The sequence below is a fragment of the Lotus japonicus genome, chromosome 6 (genome assembly GCF_012489685.1).
Source record: "Lotus japonicus ecotype B-129 chromosome 6, LjGifu_v1.2".
NCBI lineage: Eukaryota > Viridiplantae > Streptophyta > Magnoliopsida > Fabales > Fabaceae > Lotus > Lotus japonicus.
Window position 1 is genome coordinate 22665648 of NC_080046.1, and position 20967 is coordinate 22686614.

Below are 20967 nucleotides of genomic sequence, written 5' to 3' on the forward strand. Positions count from 1 at the left end.
ATATCATATCCTATCCTGACCACCAAACGGGCCCTTAGATTAACAAGGAGAAAATTATGCCAAGAACAAATTTAAGGTAACTGAACAACTAAAAAATCGACCTTAGAAAATTAAAACTAATGAATCCATCAAGGACATGATAACTCAAGAAACATAGTAAAGTGCGGTTTTCTTGAAGAAAAAAAAAGAACCATACATACATGGTGAGCAGTGAACCACTGCTTAGAAATCTCGGAAACTCATTTTTGGGTCCACCATTGATCCACCCCTGCGTCCTCTGCCCCTATACCCGCCTTTTCTTCCTCCTCTTCCTCTTCCCCGTGAACTCTGCCTGAAGCCTCTCCCATGTTTCATCTCCACAAGGGAATGCAGTAACTCATCACAAAGAATGCAACCACGGTGCAAAGTGGATCCATCTTCTAGAGGAGTTGCTTTCTTATTGAAGTCCACTTCAATGATTGAAGAGTCGCATTCAGGGCACCGTTCTTTAGTAGTGGAAATTCTATGAGCACCCTGTGCAAGAAAAACTAGGCAATTGCACATATTGCAACAAAGTCGCCATTTGGGAGCACTTACTGGGTCTAAGACAAGTGTCCCGCTGCACTCTGGGCAAGCACATACACCCTGGGAAACCAGAGAATTTGGGCAAGTGGGATGGGGACATAGGATGCATGGCATGCCAGCTCCCTTGCCAATCTTGCCCGAAGTACTAGTTTTCGCCGTATTTATGAGTGCTTCAATACCTTCAAATGGGGGATTGCTGTAGCAGTATGGGCAGAGAGGGAAAGATTTACCATCTGGGCCCATCGAGCAGAGCAAAAGCTCGAAATTGTCTAGAGGACAAGACAATTCCTTGTACAGCTGCAGAAACCAGTTAATGCAAATGTGGGTAACAGTAACAGATATTGGGCACATCACACAACATAATACCGCAACATAAACATTCTAAAATACCAGAAACCAGTTAATCACACAACATAATATAGCAACAGAAACATTCTCAAATGGATGAAAAGACTTAATATTAAATGGAAATGATTCCTTGCCAATCAATCTCGTGGAATGTTATCAGCAGCCTCCCATAAGTGGCAGGGGTGGTTGTACAAGGAGAGATTTATATGCAAAAGCTCTCAAAGATTCCGCAAAGAAATGGCAAGTTCTAACAGCCTTTAGACAGAAACATTCTATATTTGTAAGTCAGCGGTTTAGTGTGATTAAATGCTTCCGGTTTTGCATGATATATTTGACAAGGCTAAAGGTACATATGCTTGAAAGGACGTTAGCATTGATACCAAATTGATGTAGAACGAGAGACAATAGAAGATAATTGGCGCAACAGTTAGTGTTGCTTCCACGCCATGCCTAGGATGTCACTGGTTCAAATCATGGGATCAACCTCTTATGAAAAAAGACAAGACTGCCTATAATATGTCTAAACTCTAAACTCTAAAATAGCTCTGACTCTTACTTGGACACAGCCATGGCAGAAGCTTTAGGGGCACTGGGTTGTCTTGTTAGAAGAGAGACAGTACGAGGAAGAGGTGCAGTTAAGAGGAGAGAGAGAGAGAGAGAGAGAGAGATGGTAAATGGAAAGTGAAGTCTTTACACTATATTAGAAAGAGGGCCATTTTCTTTTGATTGAGAAACCAATCACCAATATCAAGGAAGTTTGATAGATTACAATATATTATAGTTACATAGTATACCTTGATTGTGCCTTTCTGTGGAAGATAATACACCTCCTCACATATACCGCAATATAAACGTGAGGGCTGAGCAGAAATGTACTTCATATACCGCAAGCATTTCCCACATTTACTAAGAATACGGCCTGAATCAACAAGTGTGGAAAATTGTGCTTCAAATAATGCATCCATGGCTTCAATCTGGGCCAGATAGAAAGCAACAGAATTAGTATAAGAGAGAATAAATTCATGAAATCTGCAACTTTATTATACATGGTGAACTACATGTGCAGATTAAATAATTTCGAAGGAAGCTGTGGAGAATCTCATGATCAAAGAAATGCAACAGGCAGCAACTCACGGATACTAAAAAGTTCATTCACAAAGACTCCTGCACATCTGCCAATACTATAGTAATCTACAACTAATAAACTTACATAACTTTTCACTGTAGCATCCATCGTGTCATTTTTCTTTATTCATTTCCCGCCAATCACTTGGCTCTTTGGACTTTTTCTTTTGTTCATTTGTTTTGAAACTTTTGACCTTCTTTCATCTCTAGTTATCTGTTGTAATATCATTATAAGATCATGAGGTATTTATTTCCTTATTTATATGATTCGTACAATTGTAAATAGGAGCTTTGTCCAAATTAAATTATTTGTAATTATTTCTTTAATTAGGAGAGCCTTAGTCTATTAATGTGCAACCATCTATCGTAGTTTGTATTGTACTTTGTAATAAGAAACAAAATTACATTTCTTCTCATTTCAACTTGATATTAGAGCTCCTGGTCTAAAGAGCCCTAGCCGTCTTATTACAGCCTTATTTCCTTTGCTCCTTTGTTGTCCGCATAGTGCCCTTTTGCTGCCACCCTTTGCAGGTGTCAATGGAGCATAGTAGCAATCGCGGATAGCGGCCAACCCCTAAAGTGGGTTAGCGCATAGCGGGATGGCCGCTATTCTGATTTTCATATATAATTTTATATAATTAACAGTTTAATAGTATATACATATAATTACTAAACAAATGGAAAATATAACTTAAAATTCATAACATGATGAAATGATAGAGAAGAGAGGAGAGAACCGAAGGGTAACTAAATGAAATGATTGAGAATAGAAAAATAAAGAGGAAAAGAAAGGAAATTAAAAAACAGCAGAACAGAAGCCCAAGGAAACAAGGGCAGTGGTCGCCAGAGATAGGCTGAAAGTCAACGCACAGTGTTCACCGGAAGTTGGACGGTGCTCGCCTGATGTCCAAAGAAATTGAATTTTAGCGCCTTAGGTGCTTTTAAAAATAAGGTAGACTAACTTATTTTGAAAAGTTTTTACCAAACAAAGATCAAGTTGTAAAGCAAATTTTTAAAACGTCACCCAATGCACTTAAGGTTGGTCTGATTGAAAGCATGAGAATGAATTAATTTTAAAATTTCAGTCAAACAAGTTCAAAACCAACAAGTGCATGTTCATTTTGGGGGTGATGGAAGGAGGGTCAGGGGAAAACAAACTTAAATTGAGAAAAAATAAACAAATGAAAACCTGTCATGCTGTGAAAATTAAGACATGATGAAACAAGACAAGCACAAAAGTTAGTCAGCCAACCTTCTTGACAAAGTAACAAAACTTCTGCTTGAATTGTTGGATTACATGCTGCACTACACGATGATGATCAATCTGACCCTTAGCAATAAGAGTAATCTGTTGCTCAATGAAGCTACGGATATCGGGCAGGCAGAGGTCTGGATCAATTGATTGATAGCCTCTTACTAAAGTTATGCCTAACGTAGTCGGGACAAGCTTTCTGCCCGCTTGTACCTGCAATTGGATGTGAAGTGAATACCCTGACATTGAACAAAATAAACACAGACCACGAACCTATATCCACTACCTGCACATAATTCCGTTCACATATGTTGTTAATATGAACAGGAATTGATGCATCTGTTCCTATTCCATTTTTCTCCATCAGGGAGATCAGTTCACTTTCAGTAAGATAATCTGGAGGTGTTGTAGTCCCCTGGATAATCATGGTACTGCCATCAGTAATATGCACACATAATTTTCATGTGAAATGAGTTTTATGCAATTAAACTGAAAGTGTTTGAACAATGGATGTCAATTATCATGATTCAGAATGCACTACATATAAACTAGGTTCCCTAATCTAAATAAGAAAAATAGTATCTTATCCTAATCTACCATAAGATAACAATATAGTTTATCATAACAATATATCTTATCAATCAGATCAACGGACAGCCCAAAAAACGCAGAAGCAGAAGAAGAGGAGGAGGAGGAGGAGGAGGGGGAGGAGGAGGAGGAGGACACCGGAGAAGTCACCAGAAGATGTCGGAAGGTGGCTGGAAGGTGATTGGAGGACGCTGGAGAAGATAATGATAATAACAGTGATAATGATAATAGTAGTAATAACAAAATTAGACATAACACTGTATAGAAACTGAACATGAGTCGCAAGGGTTCCACACTTACCTCATAGAGCTCCACCTTTGATACTTCTATTTTCTGCCCTTTTATAAATGATGGAATATTTTTATCATTTATTGCCAACCAAGGCATTATAGCCGTAAATCCTTTGGTGATAACATGCTGCCCTGTACAATGAAAGGACTCTCCCCCAATTGAAAACTCAACCTTTCTCCTGCAAGTACGACAATAGTGCATGAGAAAACTACAACTACAAGTTTACCATGTTCATGCAATCAGACCAAGCAAGGGCGGGTAAATATTTGCAAAGGTTTGGACAAAGGTTAAGCTTAGATTGAAGAAAAGCAAACACTGTGTCAATATAATACCTAGCAATTACATGATTACCATGATGATAAACAACAAATTTTGGGGAAGCCACACTCTGCATCTTATATAATACGCATTTTTGCAATTTTGCTGCAGTCTTACATGGGAAAATTGGGAGGCCGAAAATTCCAATAGGTTTAAGGGCCTACATATCTATGAACTGACCAAGAAAAACTACCTTGGCCTAATACATAGTCACAGAATGTTTAACCCCAGTACTCAGCATTCAGTATCATTTATCATTATCTCAAAAAGACTAAGATATCAATGAGAGAACACAACCAGGATAAATTAACACATTGTCTCTAATAACATTAAATCGAATAAAAGGCAAAGGACATTAGTGAAATTACTGAATGAACCAAAACCATAAAAGTAGATAACTGAGAAATGTTGTTGAAACACTTGAGCTTTTACCTTGCATACTTGCAGTCTGGAGACACTGTCCCTATGAAGTGTTGGCAAATATATTGGTACAGCTTCCAAGCATCATTGCCCAACATATCCTCCGCTGCAGGTCTCATTGGAGTAATGGGAGGATGGTCGCCTACATCAGTTCCAAGTCGAGGTTTCAGGTAACCATTGGTAAGTAGCCCTTCCACATAATTACCCCAAGTTGGATTATTTGCTTGTGCAGAGAGTGCACCACGAAAGTCAAATGAAGGTGGGTATGCTGTGCTCTCTGTACGTGGATAGCTTGAGAAACATCATGTAGAAACCAATCATAGGTTATTGCATGCAAAAAAAATAATGTAAATCTTACATTTTAATATTATACACGAATGAAATCATGTGAAAACCTGATGAAGCCTTGAGTATACAACCGTTCAGCTAGTTGCATAGCCATATGAGGACCAAATCCAAGAGCACTTGAAGCAACCTGGAAAGAATAAACATAGTACATGAGTTATTTTATCTAAACAAGTGTACTAAAAAGAAAGCAAGATGTAACTATTTCAGTTATTAGTCAATGAAGTAAAACTCCTTTGTTCCACTCTTAGGGTCAGATCCAGAGGTGAGAAAAGGAACTGTTTTGGGTTAAATATATATAATATATATAATATGCTGACTCCAAAATCTTGCTGAAACCCACAGTTTGAGTGAGATACAAACACACACACAAACATACAAAGAGATTGAAGACCACAAATTACTTTTTCCCCCACATATCTCGCCTCTTCGCTTCTCCCCTCTTGGGAAACTCCTTTGTCTCTCTAATTTCACCATTTTTCTTCCATTCTCACCTTAATCCTTTGCACTCATAGTTAATACAAGCTAAAGGTTGATACCTTTTCATTTCAACTCTGATATTTGAACTATGCCTGGTTTTGAACACTCAAGCGATTACTATATCTCTTTGTATTCACTTTATTGTACCTGACTGAGTCCCTATAACTCACCTCATCCTTTCCTTCAGATTCACAGCTTGCAGAGTATCCCATTCCTGGGGTTTGTTTTTCTGCTAGGAATTTTTGTCTTAAATAGCAATATTTTATGATAGAATATTTTATTCTTCCCTCTTTTTATCTCATATTATTAGAGTATTATGTGTTGTATACTTAGTTGAATAATGGTTGTATTGTTGTTTGAATGTATTTCTGTTTGCAGAGTATTATTTCCTCAGTTAGTTTTTTAGCCTCTTAGGCTTTCTGTTATGGACAGCTAACCACTAAAAACTGGTTCCAACAGAATCAGTTTCTAGAACTACTGCTTGACACCTAAGCTAATCAGAAGCTAACTGAGCGACAGCTGTCTAACTTATTCTGTAAAAGTCCTACCAGATTACAACAAAACTGAAACTATCTGGAATTAAATAATTAATAACTGTACACTATATTCTAACAATTACAAATATTTTAACTGTTTATATTACTTGGTGAGAGATAAAACACTACCATCCCCTTTGGTTTCTAACCTTTAGAAGATTCACTGTGTTTAGACCAACAGGGCGACTTTTGGTTTCTTGTTTTTCTGATATTTCGGTCACTTCCAAAAGTCCATCCTCGGCAACCAGCTTTTGAAACATCGTAGCAACCTGCAATGGCATGGAAGTATCAAATGGATGTCTTTTGTAAATTTGAGACAAAGAAACAACAATAATAAGAGATAGAAATATTCACATTTATGTCAAACAATTTACTACGTTGCCATTCGAGCTGGATTTCATAGCCACTGTGAACTATGTATGGGTTCACACTCCAAAACTTTTCTGGCTTGAAAGTATTTATTTGTAAATACCGCTGCACGCAAAATCCTAAAGTAGGAGTTTGACATGGTCCATAGCTGAAATACGCAGCAATTAAGACAATGAATAATGCCATCTATGTTTGACCAAACTACTAACACAAAGTTTAACGATTAGAAATTTAGTGAAGTGTGATAATTCCTGCAATTGAATGAAGTTAAGATGCCACTAGATCTAGTGACGATATTGCAGGTTGCATTCCCTGATGGCAGTGCTTATCAAGCCTAGCAACCTAACCAATCCCAGATCCCAAATGTATAACTGAACATGAAAGGCAGAATAGAACAAAGCACAGCAAGGCCATAATAAAGACAATTATCATTTATTAATTTATTACAAAGTGATCATCAGCTACTTAATTGACAAAGAATCAAACTAGGATACCATGTCATATTACTAAATGTCCCACAAGCTCAAGCTAAAAGCAAATAGATTCATGACAAACATCTAGTTAATCTTGAAAACAATTCTATCATTGCAAGATCTGAAAGCAGCACAGTCAATGACTCCAGAGATCATCATAGTTCATTTACAAGCGTAGTGCGCACTGACTCGTGAAATCACATGATCTTATGGTTTCTGCACACCCAGCTGATCCCGATCCAAGATTTGAACTCGATTTGGTGAAATTAAGTGGTTGTTACTCACACAAGCTCATCATGCTTTAGAAGATCTGTATTTGCAAAAAATATCTTGAAAAACCCGTTATATATATATATATATATATATATATATATATATATATATATATATATATGTTACAGTTCTGTTTAGCGATGAATGAAGCAGTTCTCTCTCTAATACCCATCCTAGGTAAAATCTTGATTTTTACTACACCCTAAAATGAAGAAAACCCTCATAGCAGTTAATCAATTCCCTAATATTAATTTGTGACAATATTTCCATGGTACGGTCTATATTTAAATCATTAAGCTGCAACTCTCTTGTCAGCTGATTGTTAATATCAGATATGTACAAGTTAAAATATTTTACTTTTGAATAGATCTAATCTAACCAAAAAATATTACCACCTTTCTTCATTAATTTGAAGAATGCGGAACTAAGTAGAATGTTAAAATATAATATAAAACCATTCACGTGAATGGTTACTTAACATGGTATCAGAGCTATTTCAAAAAAAAAACATGGTATCAGAGCCTCTGTGACCAAGTGGTCTAGAGTTCGATCCTTGCAGCCCTCATTATTCTAATAAAAAGTGGAATTTCAGCAGATGGTAGGTGGGCCAGTGCATTCTACATGCTTCAAGCCCGAGTAGGCTCTTGCGTGAGGAGGCATGTTAGAATATAATATAAAATTATTCATGTGGTCCTTACCCAAAAACTTAAGCTGTTGGGATAATTGGTTACTTGACATAGAAAAATCCAGAACAGCAAATACAAGATAAACAAGCAAAAAGACAGAAGAGAGCAGAAAACCAACGAGATGACTTTGGAGTCTAGGTTTCCATATTTTCCCTGGAAGAAACTTGTCTGAAATCGAGTAAAGGCAACCCCAACTTTCAAATCTATCTCTTGCCTAGCATCTACTGCCAGTGCCTCATCTCTGTTGGGTCTGACAAGGTTGTCTAGAGCCTTCAAGACATCTTTCTCAGTAACAGAAGAAAACCGTGCACGATAAACATCATTTACATTGAAACCAGTTGATTGTATAACTGCAACAGCATTGAAATAAGGACCAAAACATTATTTTAAATACTCAAATAATCTCAAATAACACTATATGTAAAACAATGAATCTTACTAGAAGACAATAAGATGAAATACACACTATGAACAAGGAAGGGAAAAGTAAATCAATAATGATATCTAGGCCCAGGGGCAGTGTAGACATACATTGGACACACTTAGTCACCACAATTAATATATTGTAGTTAAAAAGATTCGAAAGTGGTGCTTGTATACAACTTTGTTTTTCTTGTTTGTTCCTGTATTTGTTTTCTTTTTCTTTCCTTTAATTGTTGTTTTGTTGTCTTCCTTTGTAAGCTTGCTTTTGAACATTGGGGGCCCTTATTAATATATATTTGGTTTTTCCAAAAAATATGTGGTTAAGTATTTCTATTATTTGGTTAACATACATGTGTTCTTTGTGATATGAAAAAATATATAGGACTGATAAATAACAGTCAAATATCAGGTTAATTGAGTATATTATTTGGTCAACGCAGTTTGAACTTTGAACCAAATGGTATGCATTATCATTAACTCAACCAAGTCTATGTAACATATAAGTGTTGAGAAGTCCCCACATTGACTAGAGATATGGTCAAATAGTCCTTATAAAGGGTAGAGCAACAATTACCTCTACGCTAGCTTTTCGGGTACAGTTAGGCATAGCCCAAATTCTAAGATGGAATCAGAGTCTATCATTTAGTTTAAGAATCTATCTTTCATTTTAGAACCTTATATTTTATTTTAAGAGTCTATCTTTATAGGGTTAGTTTATTAAAAATAAGAGTTGTTGAATGAAAAGAAAGAGACAAGAGGAATTTGGTGAATCCGTGCATTCCAACTTCACAGCGGAACTCATTATATATAATAGGTACCATAAAGGTACAATACATACAAAATATCTTATTTCCCTAACTACATGATTATGCTACCTATTTACAATTAATAAAGGATATCCTACTTATTTACAAGATATCTAACACTCCCCATCAAGCTGGAGCATATATGTCATATGCACCAAGCTTGTTACAAATATAACTAACTCGAGGACCGCTCAAAGACTTAGTAAAAACATCAGCTAACTAATCATTTGAATTGACGAATCTAGTGTTGATATCTCCAGATAAAATTTTCTCTGATGAAATGACAATCGATCTCAATGTGTTTGGTCCTCTCAGAGAACACTGGGTTTGAGGCAATATGGAAGGCTGCCTGATTGTCACAAATAATTGTAATCTGTGAAACATCCCCAAATCTCAAGTCGTGAAGCAACTGTTTGAGCCAAATAAGTTCACATGTAGCCGCAGCCATGGCTGGATATCAGCCTCCGCACTTGATCTTTCCACTACACTTTGTTTCTTACTCTTCAGGGAAATTAAGTTATCACCCAGAGGTGGATCTCCTATCAGAAGGAGAATCTGCCCAATCTGCATCTGAGTATCCTACAACTTGTGTATGTCCCTTGTCTTCGTACAATAAACCTTTCCCTGGAGCTCCTTTAATATACTTCAGTATGCGAAAATTGACTTACCACCACACTAACAGAAAATGAAATGTCTAGCTGAGTAATAGTGAGGTAATTCAACTTTCCAACTAATCTCCTATATTTTCTAACCAAATAAATTAAAGGCTAAAAAGCACTTTTGGCCCCTGATGTTTCAAGTTTATGCAAATTCTGCCCCTACTCTATTTTTGTCGATAATTCTACCCTCAATGTTTCACAAATGTGCACTATCTGCCCCTCCATCTGTTTGACGTTAAAAAATTAACGGAAGGGGCTTAGTTGGCACTAGCAATGCCACATCAGCATCTACGTGACGTGACACATCACTAATTATAATCAGAACTTGAAAAAAGAGGTGAGGGGGATTCAAACTCAAGTTGGAAAAACAAACCCTTTACCAGTTGAACTACATACATAATTGTTATATTTTGCAACACAGTTTTATTTATATTATAACTTTTGTTCTTCCTTCATGCCACGTAGATCCTGAGGTGGCATTGCTAGTGCCAATAAAGCTCATTTCGTTAATTTTTTAACGTCAAAGTGACGGAGGGCAGACAGTGCACATTTTTGAAACATTGAGGGTAGAAGCGTCGACAAAAATAGAGTAGGGGTAAAATTTGCACAAACTTAAAACATCAGGGGCCAAAAGTGTTTTTTAGCCTAAATTAAACATCTAATATTTAGAACCCTAACACTATCCTATATCTGTTTATTGGAGACCATCCATATATGGGTCACCCGCAGATGTTCATTCCTGCAAATTACACACTCCAGATTTCTATTCTTGGGTGTGGGGTGTTTTGAGAAGTCCCAACTAGAGATATGGCCAAAATAGTCACATTATAAAGGGTATAGCAATCCTCGCCTCTAATAATAAGCAATTGAAATAATGTGGTTAGTAAGATTCAAATATGGGGTTAAGTATTTCTATTAATTGGTCAATATATACAACTAATATATTGTGGTTAATAACATTCACATATTTGGGGAAGTGTTTTATTTGGTCAATATCAAATGAACCGAACACATTGTACTAACTCAGTTGCTCCCTCCACTATGTGTTGGGTGTCTAATGTACGCCGACATTGTACTGGGGTTCACTAATCATTATTGAAAGTTAATATTCAGAGGGCCAACCTTTGGTTATGTAACCTATACAAATAAGGCAATGACAATAAGTAACAAAATAGTCCCTTGACACAAATCCAAGTTGACATGGACACATAGCTACAGTTAACTTGGAAATTCTATTATATTACCTAGAAAAGAATCTAAAACAAAAAGGACTAAGCTTAAGGTTCAAATAACAAGGTGTTAGGTTTTGTAGTGAATCTACAATGAGAAAGAAATAGTAAAGATTTTTTTTTTTTGCAAGCAAAACCTGAAGTTCATTTCATACTCCGCAATAGAACTTCGAAACTACAAAATTGGTTGAACCCTTGGACAGCTCTAATAGCACGGGAAAACCCGAAGGATTCTCTAATACATCGCACTGATATAACATTAACATACTCTCTCAATAAACAAAATAAATATAAACTCGCCACTACTAACTCAGGAACTGGCTTTGCAGTTCCTGAGGAACTGGCTTTGCAGTTCCTGAGATCTCACAAAACTAGTACAATAGAACCAACATAACTTAGACTTATATAACTATGTATTACTCTTCATCTTTATTCCTATGTAATAGCTGCAAAACTTTAGGCGCAGGGTATATGGAAGGGTTCCTCAATCCAACCAGCAAACTCATCAGAACCAAAATCACCAAAATCGAAATCAGGAAGCTGGCTAGGCACATTGTCGTCAAACCCAAAAATTGGGATATCCTCTAGGCCACCACCAAAGTTGGTATCATCATCAAAGCCCTGTCCTGGATAATCAAATATGAAATCAAAATCAAGCACAGGGTTTGGCTCAGTACCAGCTGGAACAACAGCATCAGCAACAGTTGGTGGTGCGGATGGAGGCAAGGTCAGGAGACTCAAGTCTGGTATTTCTAGACCAGCCAATTCAGCAACCATGTCACAGGCCTCAGTGGCATCAGCATCAGGAGCTTCATTACTAGAGCTATCATCATTCTCAATCAAATTGTTAGCTGAGGCATCCACATCAAGCACAGAGGAAGGTGATGGGTGTGAGAACATGCTATCAGAGTCATCAGAAACATCAGCAGCAGAAGATGATTTCTCTGATGCAGAACCTTCAGCAGGAGCAGCAGCAGAGCAAGAGTTTGAAGCAGAACCCTTATCAGAAGACCCATTGTTGGGTACAAGAGCCTTAGCCATGGCTTCAAATTCGAGCCTCTTGTTCTCATAGGCTTGGGAAGCCTCTTCAGCAGTGTTGTAAGTGCCTAACCAGAGACGGGCACCTTTGAACGGGTCACGAATCTCCGCAGCCCACTTCCCCCACTTCCTCTGTCGAACACCTCTGTACTTGCAAGAGGGTTGCCTCCTTGTTGAAGGGTTCTGGGTTGAAACCCTCTTCTTGTTGTGAACCTCAACAACATTGTTGCTGCTCATGTTGATTTTCTTCTCAGCAAAGGTGTTAGGTTCAGTGACGACAGGAACAAGAGGAGGAAGAGGAATCTCAGTGATGCATCTTTTGATTTTCCTGGGCTTCTTCTCCCTTGAATGATAGTACTCATCATCAGATGATTCAGTTGCATAAGGGTCATCATAAATCACCCGCAATTTCCTGGCCATCTTGAACTCAGGCCTTAACCTTCTACTTGCAGGTTGCTTTCGAGACTTGGACATGGTGAATCAAAAAATTGGGGAAAAACCCTCCCAAAACCCCCTCAAAATTTCCAGAAAATTTTCAACAAAATCAAGAGAAATTAATCAAACTGACACCAAATAAATTAAAAAGGGTAAGAAAATCTCAAGCTTTCAGGTGAGATCCCCTCTCAAAAATAAGAAAAGATGAGAAAATCTTTGTATGTGAAAACCACCAAAACACTCGACACCAGAACAAGTCCTCTTAGGCCTCAATCGCATTGAAACAGCTGGGTTAACGAGTTTCTGCCTGAGAATGCAGAGTAGCATACAGGAGCATAGAGTCTGGAAGAATGAAACTGAAGCCCCAAGAGTAAACACAGACGACATAAATCAAACACCTCGTGTGCGTGTTTTTTGAAGGCAAAATTCCTCCGGGAAACACAAATCAAGCTTCCGCTAAAGCCCTTCTTTTTTTTCACTGAGCCGGAGAAGGCTGCTGCTTTGTCTGTCTGTGCCTCTGTCTTCTTCGCTCTCTCTCTCTCTCTCTACCCTGTCACTGTCTCTCACTCTGAATGGCCCCAGAAATAGTACAGAATTAAGGAGAATTAAATCATGAAAGAAATTCTCTCCGTTATTATTCTCAAGAAGGTTTAACCTTCTTTTATCAAAGGGAAATCCCTTTCGTACAAACACTTAGAATATCCCCAAAATTTACAAAAATTCAATGTCTAAAAGTTATCGCTCTCTTAAAACTAGGGGACTATTTATATTAACCCTCTTTATCCATTCCTATAATAAAAGATATCTCCTCCTACAATAAGGACATTTATTTCTCAAAAATAAAAAGATATCCCGTCCTAAAATAAATGACTATTTATTTCTTAAAGTAAAAGATATATTTTCCTAAAATAAAAGTATATATTTCCAAAAATAAAAGAACTCCCCTCTTAAGATAAGATAATATTTATTTCACCTTTTATTTTATTTATTTCTCTTTTTACATACCAACCATTCTTTCCTTTTATTATTTTCTTACCAAACATAAGGTGCAAGTAGCAAATAAATTTAATGAATCGGAGCGGTTTTGAAGGTAAAAGAGATTGGGTAGAAGAGTGTAGCTCTTTTACTTTTCTTTTTTTGAAAGTTACGTTAGGCAGCTAGAAGTAGATTTGTTAAAAGGGCTAAGGGTTTTTTCTTTAAGAACCAAAGCGAAACTTACATCATCAGAGTAATAATTTTGCATTGCAATATCAAGCACAAATAGGTTATAATGATAAAAGTATCAAGAAATAAAAAAAATAAAGTGAAATATGTTAAGAACAAAGAATATTGTTACCCTCAAAACATATGTTTTCTCCTTCACGATCACAATCTAACCACAATACCAAAAAACGGCATCCACGAGCTTCTTGGTTTAAATGCCTACAAATATGCGCCTGAATGAAACATTTGACATTAACCGTAGGAAATAACTGAAACAAAAGCAAATATAGATAATACAACTCCCTACTCCATAGGTAGTAAAATTCAATTCTTAAGTAGCTAACATTAATGGAACTAACACATCCCAAAACAAAAGGGGGGAAGGAACAAAGACAATGAAAACAGTTAAAGTCATTTCAATATAGTCAAGCTTTTACACGCCCCATAAAAAGTATTTATAGGAGAGAAAAATGGGTTGTGTGAACCCTTCCGCAACCAGCCTTGATTTATACCTCTCAATTGATCCATCAGCTATATATTCACTTCATATACCCACTTGCACCCAACCGACCTCCTTCTGGCGAGTAAAAACTCCCAGGTGTTATGCTTCTACAATGCCTTCATTTCTACATCCATGGCTTGTTTCCATTTTCTATCAGATAATGCCTCAGACAGGGTAGTAGGTGTAGATGTAGTATTTAGGTTTATAACGGAAGTTGTGGGTAGGCGAGAATTTTTTAAGGAGAGAGAATTTGGGAGAGGGTATAATGGTTGTTCGGTGCATTTTATGGCTCTGTTTTTAATGGCAATTGGAAGGTCAAGGTCATCATGTACAGTTTCAATTTCAGTTTCGCCAAGAAAATTGGAGGGTTAGACCTCATCTAAAGGAGAAGACTTGGACTCTTGATCCTAGATAGATCCTGGAATGAACTTTGGTCTATTTGTGTACACCATATATTTTCCAAATCTCACATTAATTTCAGGTACTAGTTGGTTGGGAAGGTTAGCTCTAGTAAACATGAGTTCAGATGATGAAGTCCAAAGTACGTTCTGCTCGAGTTTGATTCAGGTTAAGGTTGATTCGGCTTAGGCTCAAATGACAGGTCAAGAAGAACATTGGGTAACCCAAAAGATGCTTCTATGTTCCATAGAAGTCTCCCTCTGAAGATAAGGTTTGGTGAAATAGCACACTTGCTCCTTGAAGGTCATGATAACAATTATACCCTCCATGAGTGGATGAGTACCAACAAAGACACACTAGGATCAAGTTTTTCCCTGTCTAAACTTTGTATTAGAACAAATGTGACACTCAAAGATCCTTAGTTTGAGGTTGTCTGTTGTAGACAGGTTTGGGTAAAAAGAAGAGTACTTCCATAGGGTTGTTTGGCAGTTTCAACCCGGTCTTTCATCAAATGACCAAACATATCATTTTATTACAGAAAAGATGCTTCTGGTTGTTTTGTCACTAGCTACATCAATACCATTGACCAGCTAGCTAACATTCTCACGAAGTCCATTTAGGGATCCCCGGATCAGGTTCATTTGTAAGTTGGGAAAATACAATTGGTATGCCCTAGTGTAGAGGGAGTGTGATGTACTTGTCTAGCTTAGGGTAGTCTGGCCGCATAGGCCCAAGTCAGGTTGTACAAACATACATGATTGAGAAGTGAAAAAGCTGCATCATTTCTTTGTCTTTTAAACAATTTTCTTGTATTGCTTGTTATTACTTCTTATTGTGATATATAAAGCGTAGCAAACCTCGGTCTGAAAATTATAGACAACCAATCCATCTTGCCCCAAAATCTCAAAACAAGGCATAAATTATGATATTAAAGATATAGAGAAACTAATACTTCAGTGAAATATTTATAAAGAAATACCTTTGGGTTTGATTCATTCTTTAAAACCTGAGCTTGAAAGAGATCTAATGGATCTGTGGCTGACCAATCTTGATATTTACCAGGAAAATCTACACTAGATTGTCAACAAAGAAAAAGAAAAACTGCAGTTAATACTCGAACCAATCAGGAAGACATGCATAGTATGAAAAGAGACTGATTACGTGGTTTAACCCATAAAATATCATTTGATCTACAGAATCTGAGTAGAGAACAAGGCACTTGCCACTTGCTACACTTCCAGTTCCAATGACAATACATATAGCAAAAATCACATGGAGATGTTCATGCCTAACAACTCGAATGATTTTTTCTACTATCTTTTCCTTACTTCAACTGATGGAACAGCCTCATAATATAAAAGCTCTTGCTTTCAATGCCATTAATTGTGAGCTTCTCCAGTATTAATTGAAATTTAATCTAATCCACCTTCCACTTATAGGACAAGGAAGGATTAAAGGAGTGTGAATGGATCATAGAATTTAAAAAAAAAATTAAGGGTAAAACTCAATAAGCCATATTCTTCATCAAAATTTGATAGGAAAAGGACCTGAATACATGACCAATAACCGATGTCACTTTAAAATGTGCAGGGGAACCAAGAAACTTCCCCTCAAATTCATGAACTTCTGTGCTTCCTTTCCTTGTAAACATCTGATCACAAGAAACAAACATTTTCAACCGCAAGTTGTACGCAAGGACATTTTTCAAGTAGTCACTGAAATTGTCAGCAATAATATGCAGGAAAATAACCTTTTTAACCAAAATTACAATTTTAAATTAACATCAAAGAAAATAAACCAAAATAAATATTGGACAGCTCCATTGCATATTTCAGCCATTTTCGACTCACTGTATTTTTTTTTTTATTTTTCAGCCATAAATTAAAACAAAACATCAAATTAAATTCCTAACAATCCTCGAATAATAGCTCAAGTGGTAAGAGTTAGGGAACATGTGAGTTGGGTGGAGGAGGTCCCGGGATCAATCTCTGAAGGGTGCAATTTGTCTTTCCGATATATCAAAAAACTAAATTCCTAACAAAATGCATGAACCTGTGTTTTCTCCCAATGAATTCCTCAAAGACAAACAAAGCATTAAACACAAGAGATTTAGGTTTTTACCTGGCCGTGGGAGAGAACAGAGGCGATAGAGAGAGCAATGCTAGGCTTCTCCGCGACCTGCGAGGAAAAGCGCAATAGGTTGTGAGTAACGACGACGAACTCAAGATCAAACAACATACATAAGAGATGCAAGAGTTTATAGGTGTTATTTGTCACCATGAGAACTTTGGGAGCCATCTTTGTTTCTATTCAACTTGTTTCTGCTTCACCTATGAACCTATTTTTTTGAATTTGCGAACGGGTGCCAACTGTTTGTGAAAAGTCCCACTCACAAAGAAAGTGAAGAAGAGCCAAGATAGAGCACGAAAGCAGAGTCGATTCGATTCGAGTTGAGTCGAGTTATGGTTATGCCATTATACATTGGGAGTTAGGTTTAGCACCCCATCTATTGGGTTTGACACCCCACTATAATAGGGATAATACAGAACTTAAAAAACCATATTGTATTTGAGCATGTGTAACACATTTTTAATCATTAATTGCATACTAAAACAAATACGGAATTTTAAATTTCGTATTAATACGAAACTTTTTTATTTTTGAGAATAAAGGTGGATTTATTGGATTGAAAAAGTCTATGAGAACAACCTTCTCATAGTAGGTGAGCATAAGCTGAGGAGGGCGAAGAGAAAAAACAGTGTTTAACAACTCGTGAATAAGCCTCATTAAAACCTCTCAAGGGAAAACCAAATGGGAAAAACCCAAGAGAGGGAAAAGAGTACTCATTCAAAAGTCAACACTAACAAATAGAATAATATCCTCCCACAAAGCAGCAAGAAAAATAAAACAGAAAGAGTTGTTGCATGCATTAACACTACCACCAAACAAATTAAAAAGAAGAGTTAAAATGGACTAAATCTCTTGGAAAGTCAGCACCTCTCTTCGCCAATCTGTCAGCTTCATTGTTTGCTTCCCTAAAAATATGGTTAACGCATAGGCACCGCACCTCTACCAACCACAAGTCAATTTGGTTTAGCGCGTTCACTAGTTTCCAAGGCCTATTGCTTCTATTGTTGACCCATCCAACAGCTAAGGAAGAGTCACTCTCTATAAGTAGGAATTTGATTTGCCTGACTGCACAGAGGTGTAGAGCTTCATGGATAGCCCAAACCTCAGCCTTAAACGCAAAGCCCACCCCCATGTTTTTAGAGAACAACCCCAAGATCTCATTCTTGTTGTTTCTGAAAATTCCTCCTATACCGCAGCGCCCCGGAGAACCTCTAGCAGCCCCATCAACATTCACTTTGATTATTCCTTCATCCGGGGGTGACCAACAAGCCACTCTCAATTTTTGAGATGTAGATGCCAGCCGGATATGCACGAAATTTCTGGATAATTGGTCAATGGAATAAGCATTTTGTTGCAACAACTTATTACTCCACCAACCAATTCGCAAAATATGATAATCCCACACTTCAGTAAATTAAAGGATTTCTGATTGAAGTATGTAAGGCCCGAGTTTTTAAGTTTATGCTAAGTGAATAAACTTCTTATTCACGATTAGGGTTGATGTAATGTGAAGGGAAACCTGAACGAAAGTTTATTAAATGAAATATATTTATGAAGGAGAAAGTTCAGGAAAAATTCAAGGATTGCATTATGATCGATAAAAGTTATAGCACGAACGTTTTACGCTTAAACCTAAGTCAGAAACCCTAGTATATAGCTAATTTTCATTTATAGGCACGATGGAAGTTAATTCCAAAAATCTTCAGAGAAATGTTAGAACTTCTCTTTTTCCATATATCAAAATCGTTTCGAGGCGAAACTCTAGGATCTACGAACGTCCGATTCCAATCATCGGAAGTTTGCCGAAACCGAATCCCTGGTATTTCAAAACCCTAGAATCACCCGACTATGGGGACTTTATCTATTCAGAGCTTCAAATGAATATTCTACACGCGTACACCTATTTCTCTTGATGATTTCAATCTTTCTTCCGAAGGAAGTTTTCTATTCCGACATTCGATGCAAAAAGCAACTTATCGAGTAAAATAGTTTTATACCGACTATGCATTAGTTGCCAAAAATACAAGGAGACCTCTTTATAGTTTTGGAATTCTTTCGCCAAAACATATCTATTAATTCACGGAGAAAGACGCCGGAAAAATCAGATTCGCGAAACTTTCATTTTACCGCGTTTCGCCAACCTCTATATATAGCCAAGAAATGAGAAAAAACAAATATCTTACCCATTTCATCCAAGGAGGCCGCGAGTTTGAGAGGAGAGGAGGAGAAGAAGATTTTGTTCAATTCTTGCTTGATCGTTGATTAATCAGTTGCTGCTTCAAGGTTTCGAGGTATAGTCGCTAATCCTTACCTCTGATCGCTTTTTCCATAGCTTTTCTGTAGAGTTTTCTGAGTGGATAGTTTATGGGTTTTTGCAAAACTATCCTGAATCTTTCATTTCTGATTCTAAACCTCTTCTATATGTGCCCAAGATCACTTCTGCCGGATTAGATTTTCCGTTATGTCGCCAGAATTCCGCCGGAATCAATTTTAGCCTTAAATACCCATTTTTGGAGTTTTTGAGGTAAAGCTTCAACCTTTAGGCTAAAAACTATCGCCTTAGCTTAGTGTTAGTAGGATTAGTTGTCATAAACGTCGTTGGTGACGTCCCTGCAAAATTTTATTTTTGGGATTTCAGTTTTGAAAATCCTAAGTTAAAAATCATGACCAAAATACCCCTGCGACAGTTTTTTATCCGATAATTTTTCCGAGTTCAGAATACCCTTAGTTACGGCTTATGAAAGCATAGGAACCAAGTTTGATCGAAGAAAAATCGAACCCCACAATTAACCAAAGTGGCCGAGCCCTATAGGGGAGGAGGAGGAAAATTTCCTTTTCCGAAAACTTGTCTTTCGCGCTAGATTATCGTACCTTAGAGTATAGATTACTTCGAGTAACCTTAGTAAGTATCGATAACTTAGTTTTCGATAGATTCTGATAATATTTCTGTGGTTTTGCTCTAAAGGTGATTTTGAGGAATTCCCAGAGGAGCAAGCCTTTGATTGTGAACAAGTGTTAGGAGATCGTCCTGGAGAATCTACAGGTGAGGGCTTCTCACTGAATCTCTAGTTAATGCTTAGGGTCGATGTTTCGACATTGTTTACTGTTTATGCACTGGAATTGTGTGTGATTGGAAAATGTTTTCTGAGGCTTCGGCTGACAATGTAGATGATTCATCTACTGAATGTTTTTGAGATTGTCTTACATGCTATGTGCTATGTGGGTAATCTAGGATGTGTGGTGCATGCTTTATATGCTAAGTGCTAAGTGTTTATGATGCGATTTATTGATATATGACATGTTGTTGATTGTGATGATTTAAATATGCTCTGTACTGGAATCTGAGATTCTGAATGGTGAGAATAGCGGGCAGGTCATGCCGATTTTATTTTGAGAGTTTTGAGAAAGTTTGATAGGACGAACGAGGTTCGGGCCTTAATTTTGTTTAGTGGATCGAGACATCCTCTGGAAGCGACTTGGGATTGGGAGATCCTGCAAATGTATAAGACTTGCGATAAGACAAAATGGAATCTATTTTATAAAGAAAATTCATAAGACCTTAAATAACCTCAAAATCTTTAAGTAATGATAACAACCTCGAAGGAAGGCATTGGAAGTCAAATCATAGTTTTGGAAAAGCGAGGAGTGTCGTCGGATCCAAGTGTTGAGGAGTTTGGTAAGTTCTGGGTATGTTGGTACTCCTTCGCTCGTTGAGCAGTTTGTTAGCCATCCAAGGGATGAGCCGAGAAGCTTCACTGAGGCGTGAGACCTTGTGAATGCGGGATACTCCACTGAGGCGTGAGACCTTGTGGAAAGCATGGAACTCCACTGAGGCGTGAGACCTTGTGAGAGCATGAAACTTCACTGAAGCGTGAGACTTCGTGAGAGTATTGATGACCCGAAGAGTCATCGTGAGTGGTTGCACTCATTTTATGATTATTGTATTTTGTCGCAGAATCGACTTTACCTTAGGGTAAGCTTTTAGAGACATTAATTTAGCTAGAACACGTGGCGACGTGTCGAGTGAGGTCGGAGACGTTGTTTGGCTAATCACTGCATTGCATGCACTCATTAA

General features: G+C 37.3%; 2 protein-coding genes across 5 annotated transcripts; both read right to left on the reverse strand.

Moving 5' to 3' along the window:
* Window positions 1-6: 6 nt before the first annotated feature.
* Window positions 7-17220, reverse strand: LOC130722477 (DNA topoisomerase 3-beta). Of its 4 annotated transcripts, XM_057573216.1 has the most exons (15): window positions 17040-17220; window positions 16884-16940; window positions 16310-16413; window positions 15742-15835; window positions 13995-14094; window positions 8187-8418; window positions 6622-6784; window positions 6417-6536; window positions 5302-5381; window positions 4919-5197; window positions 4178-4346; window positions 3576-3704; window positions 3290-3502; window positions 1707-1886; window positions 7-861 (listed from the first exon to the last, which is right to left on the reverse strand). In XM_057573216.1, the coding sequence occupies exons 1-15, from the start codon at window positions 17058-17060 to the stop codon at window positions 223-225; spliced, it is 2580 nt and encodes an 859-aa protein (XP_057429199.1). In that variant the 5' UTR covers window positions 17061-17220; the 3' UTR covers window positions 7-222. The 4 variants fall into 4 exon arrangements, with proteins under 4 accessions (XP_057429199.1, XP_057429200.1, XP_057429203.1 ...); XM_057573217.1 differs by lacking the exon at window positions 17040-17220 and having other exon boundaries at window positions 15742-15830; window positions 16884-16904; XM_057573220.1 differs by lacking the exons at window positions 16884-16940; window positions 17040-17220 and having other exon boundaries at window positions 13995-14080; window positions 15742-15830; window positions 16310-16412.
* LOC130722478 (ethylene-responsive transcription factor ERF118-like) lies at window positions 8479-12807 on the reverse strand. The gene has a single exon (XM_057573221.1). The coding sequence runs from the start codon at window positions 12695-12697 to the stop codon at window positions 11642-11644; it is 1056 nt and encodes a 351-aa protein (XP_057429204.1). The 5' UTR covers window positions 12698-12807; the 3' UTR covers window positions 8479-11641.
* Window positions 17221-20967: the final 3747 nt, after the last annotated feature.

What these genes read in the sequence shown, in the direction of transcription:
- LOC130722478 (XM_057573221.1), bottom strand. Translation starts at nt 12,697, where the DNA reads ATGTCCAAGTCTCGAAAGCAACCTGCAAGTAGAAGGTTAAGGCCTGAG.
- LOC130722477 (XM_057573216.1), bottom strand. Translation starts at nt 17,060, where the DNA reads ATGGCTCCCAAAGTTCTCATG. An exon ending in GTTATTGGTCATGTATTCAG is followed by an intron (nt 15,836 to 16,309) that starts GTCCTTTTCCTA and finishes TTGACAATCTAG; the next exon opens with TGTAGATTTTCCTGGTAAAT. An exon ending in TTTGTTACTTTGTCAAGAAG is followed by an intron (nt 1,887 to 3,289) that starts GTTGGCTGACTA and finishes TATCTGGCCCAG; the next exon opens with ATTGAAGCCATGGATGCATT.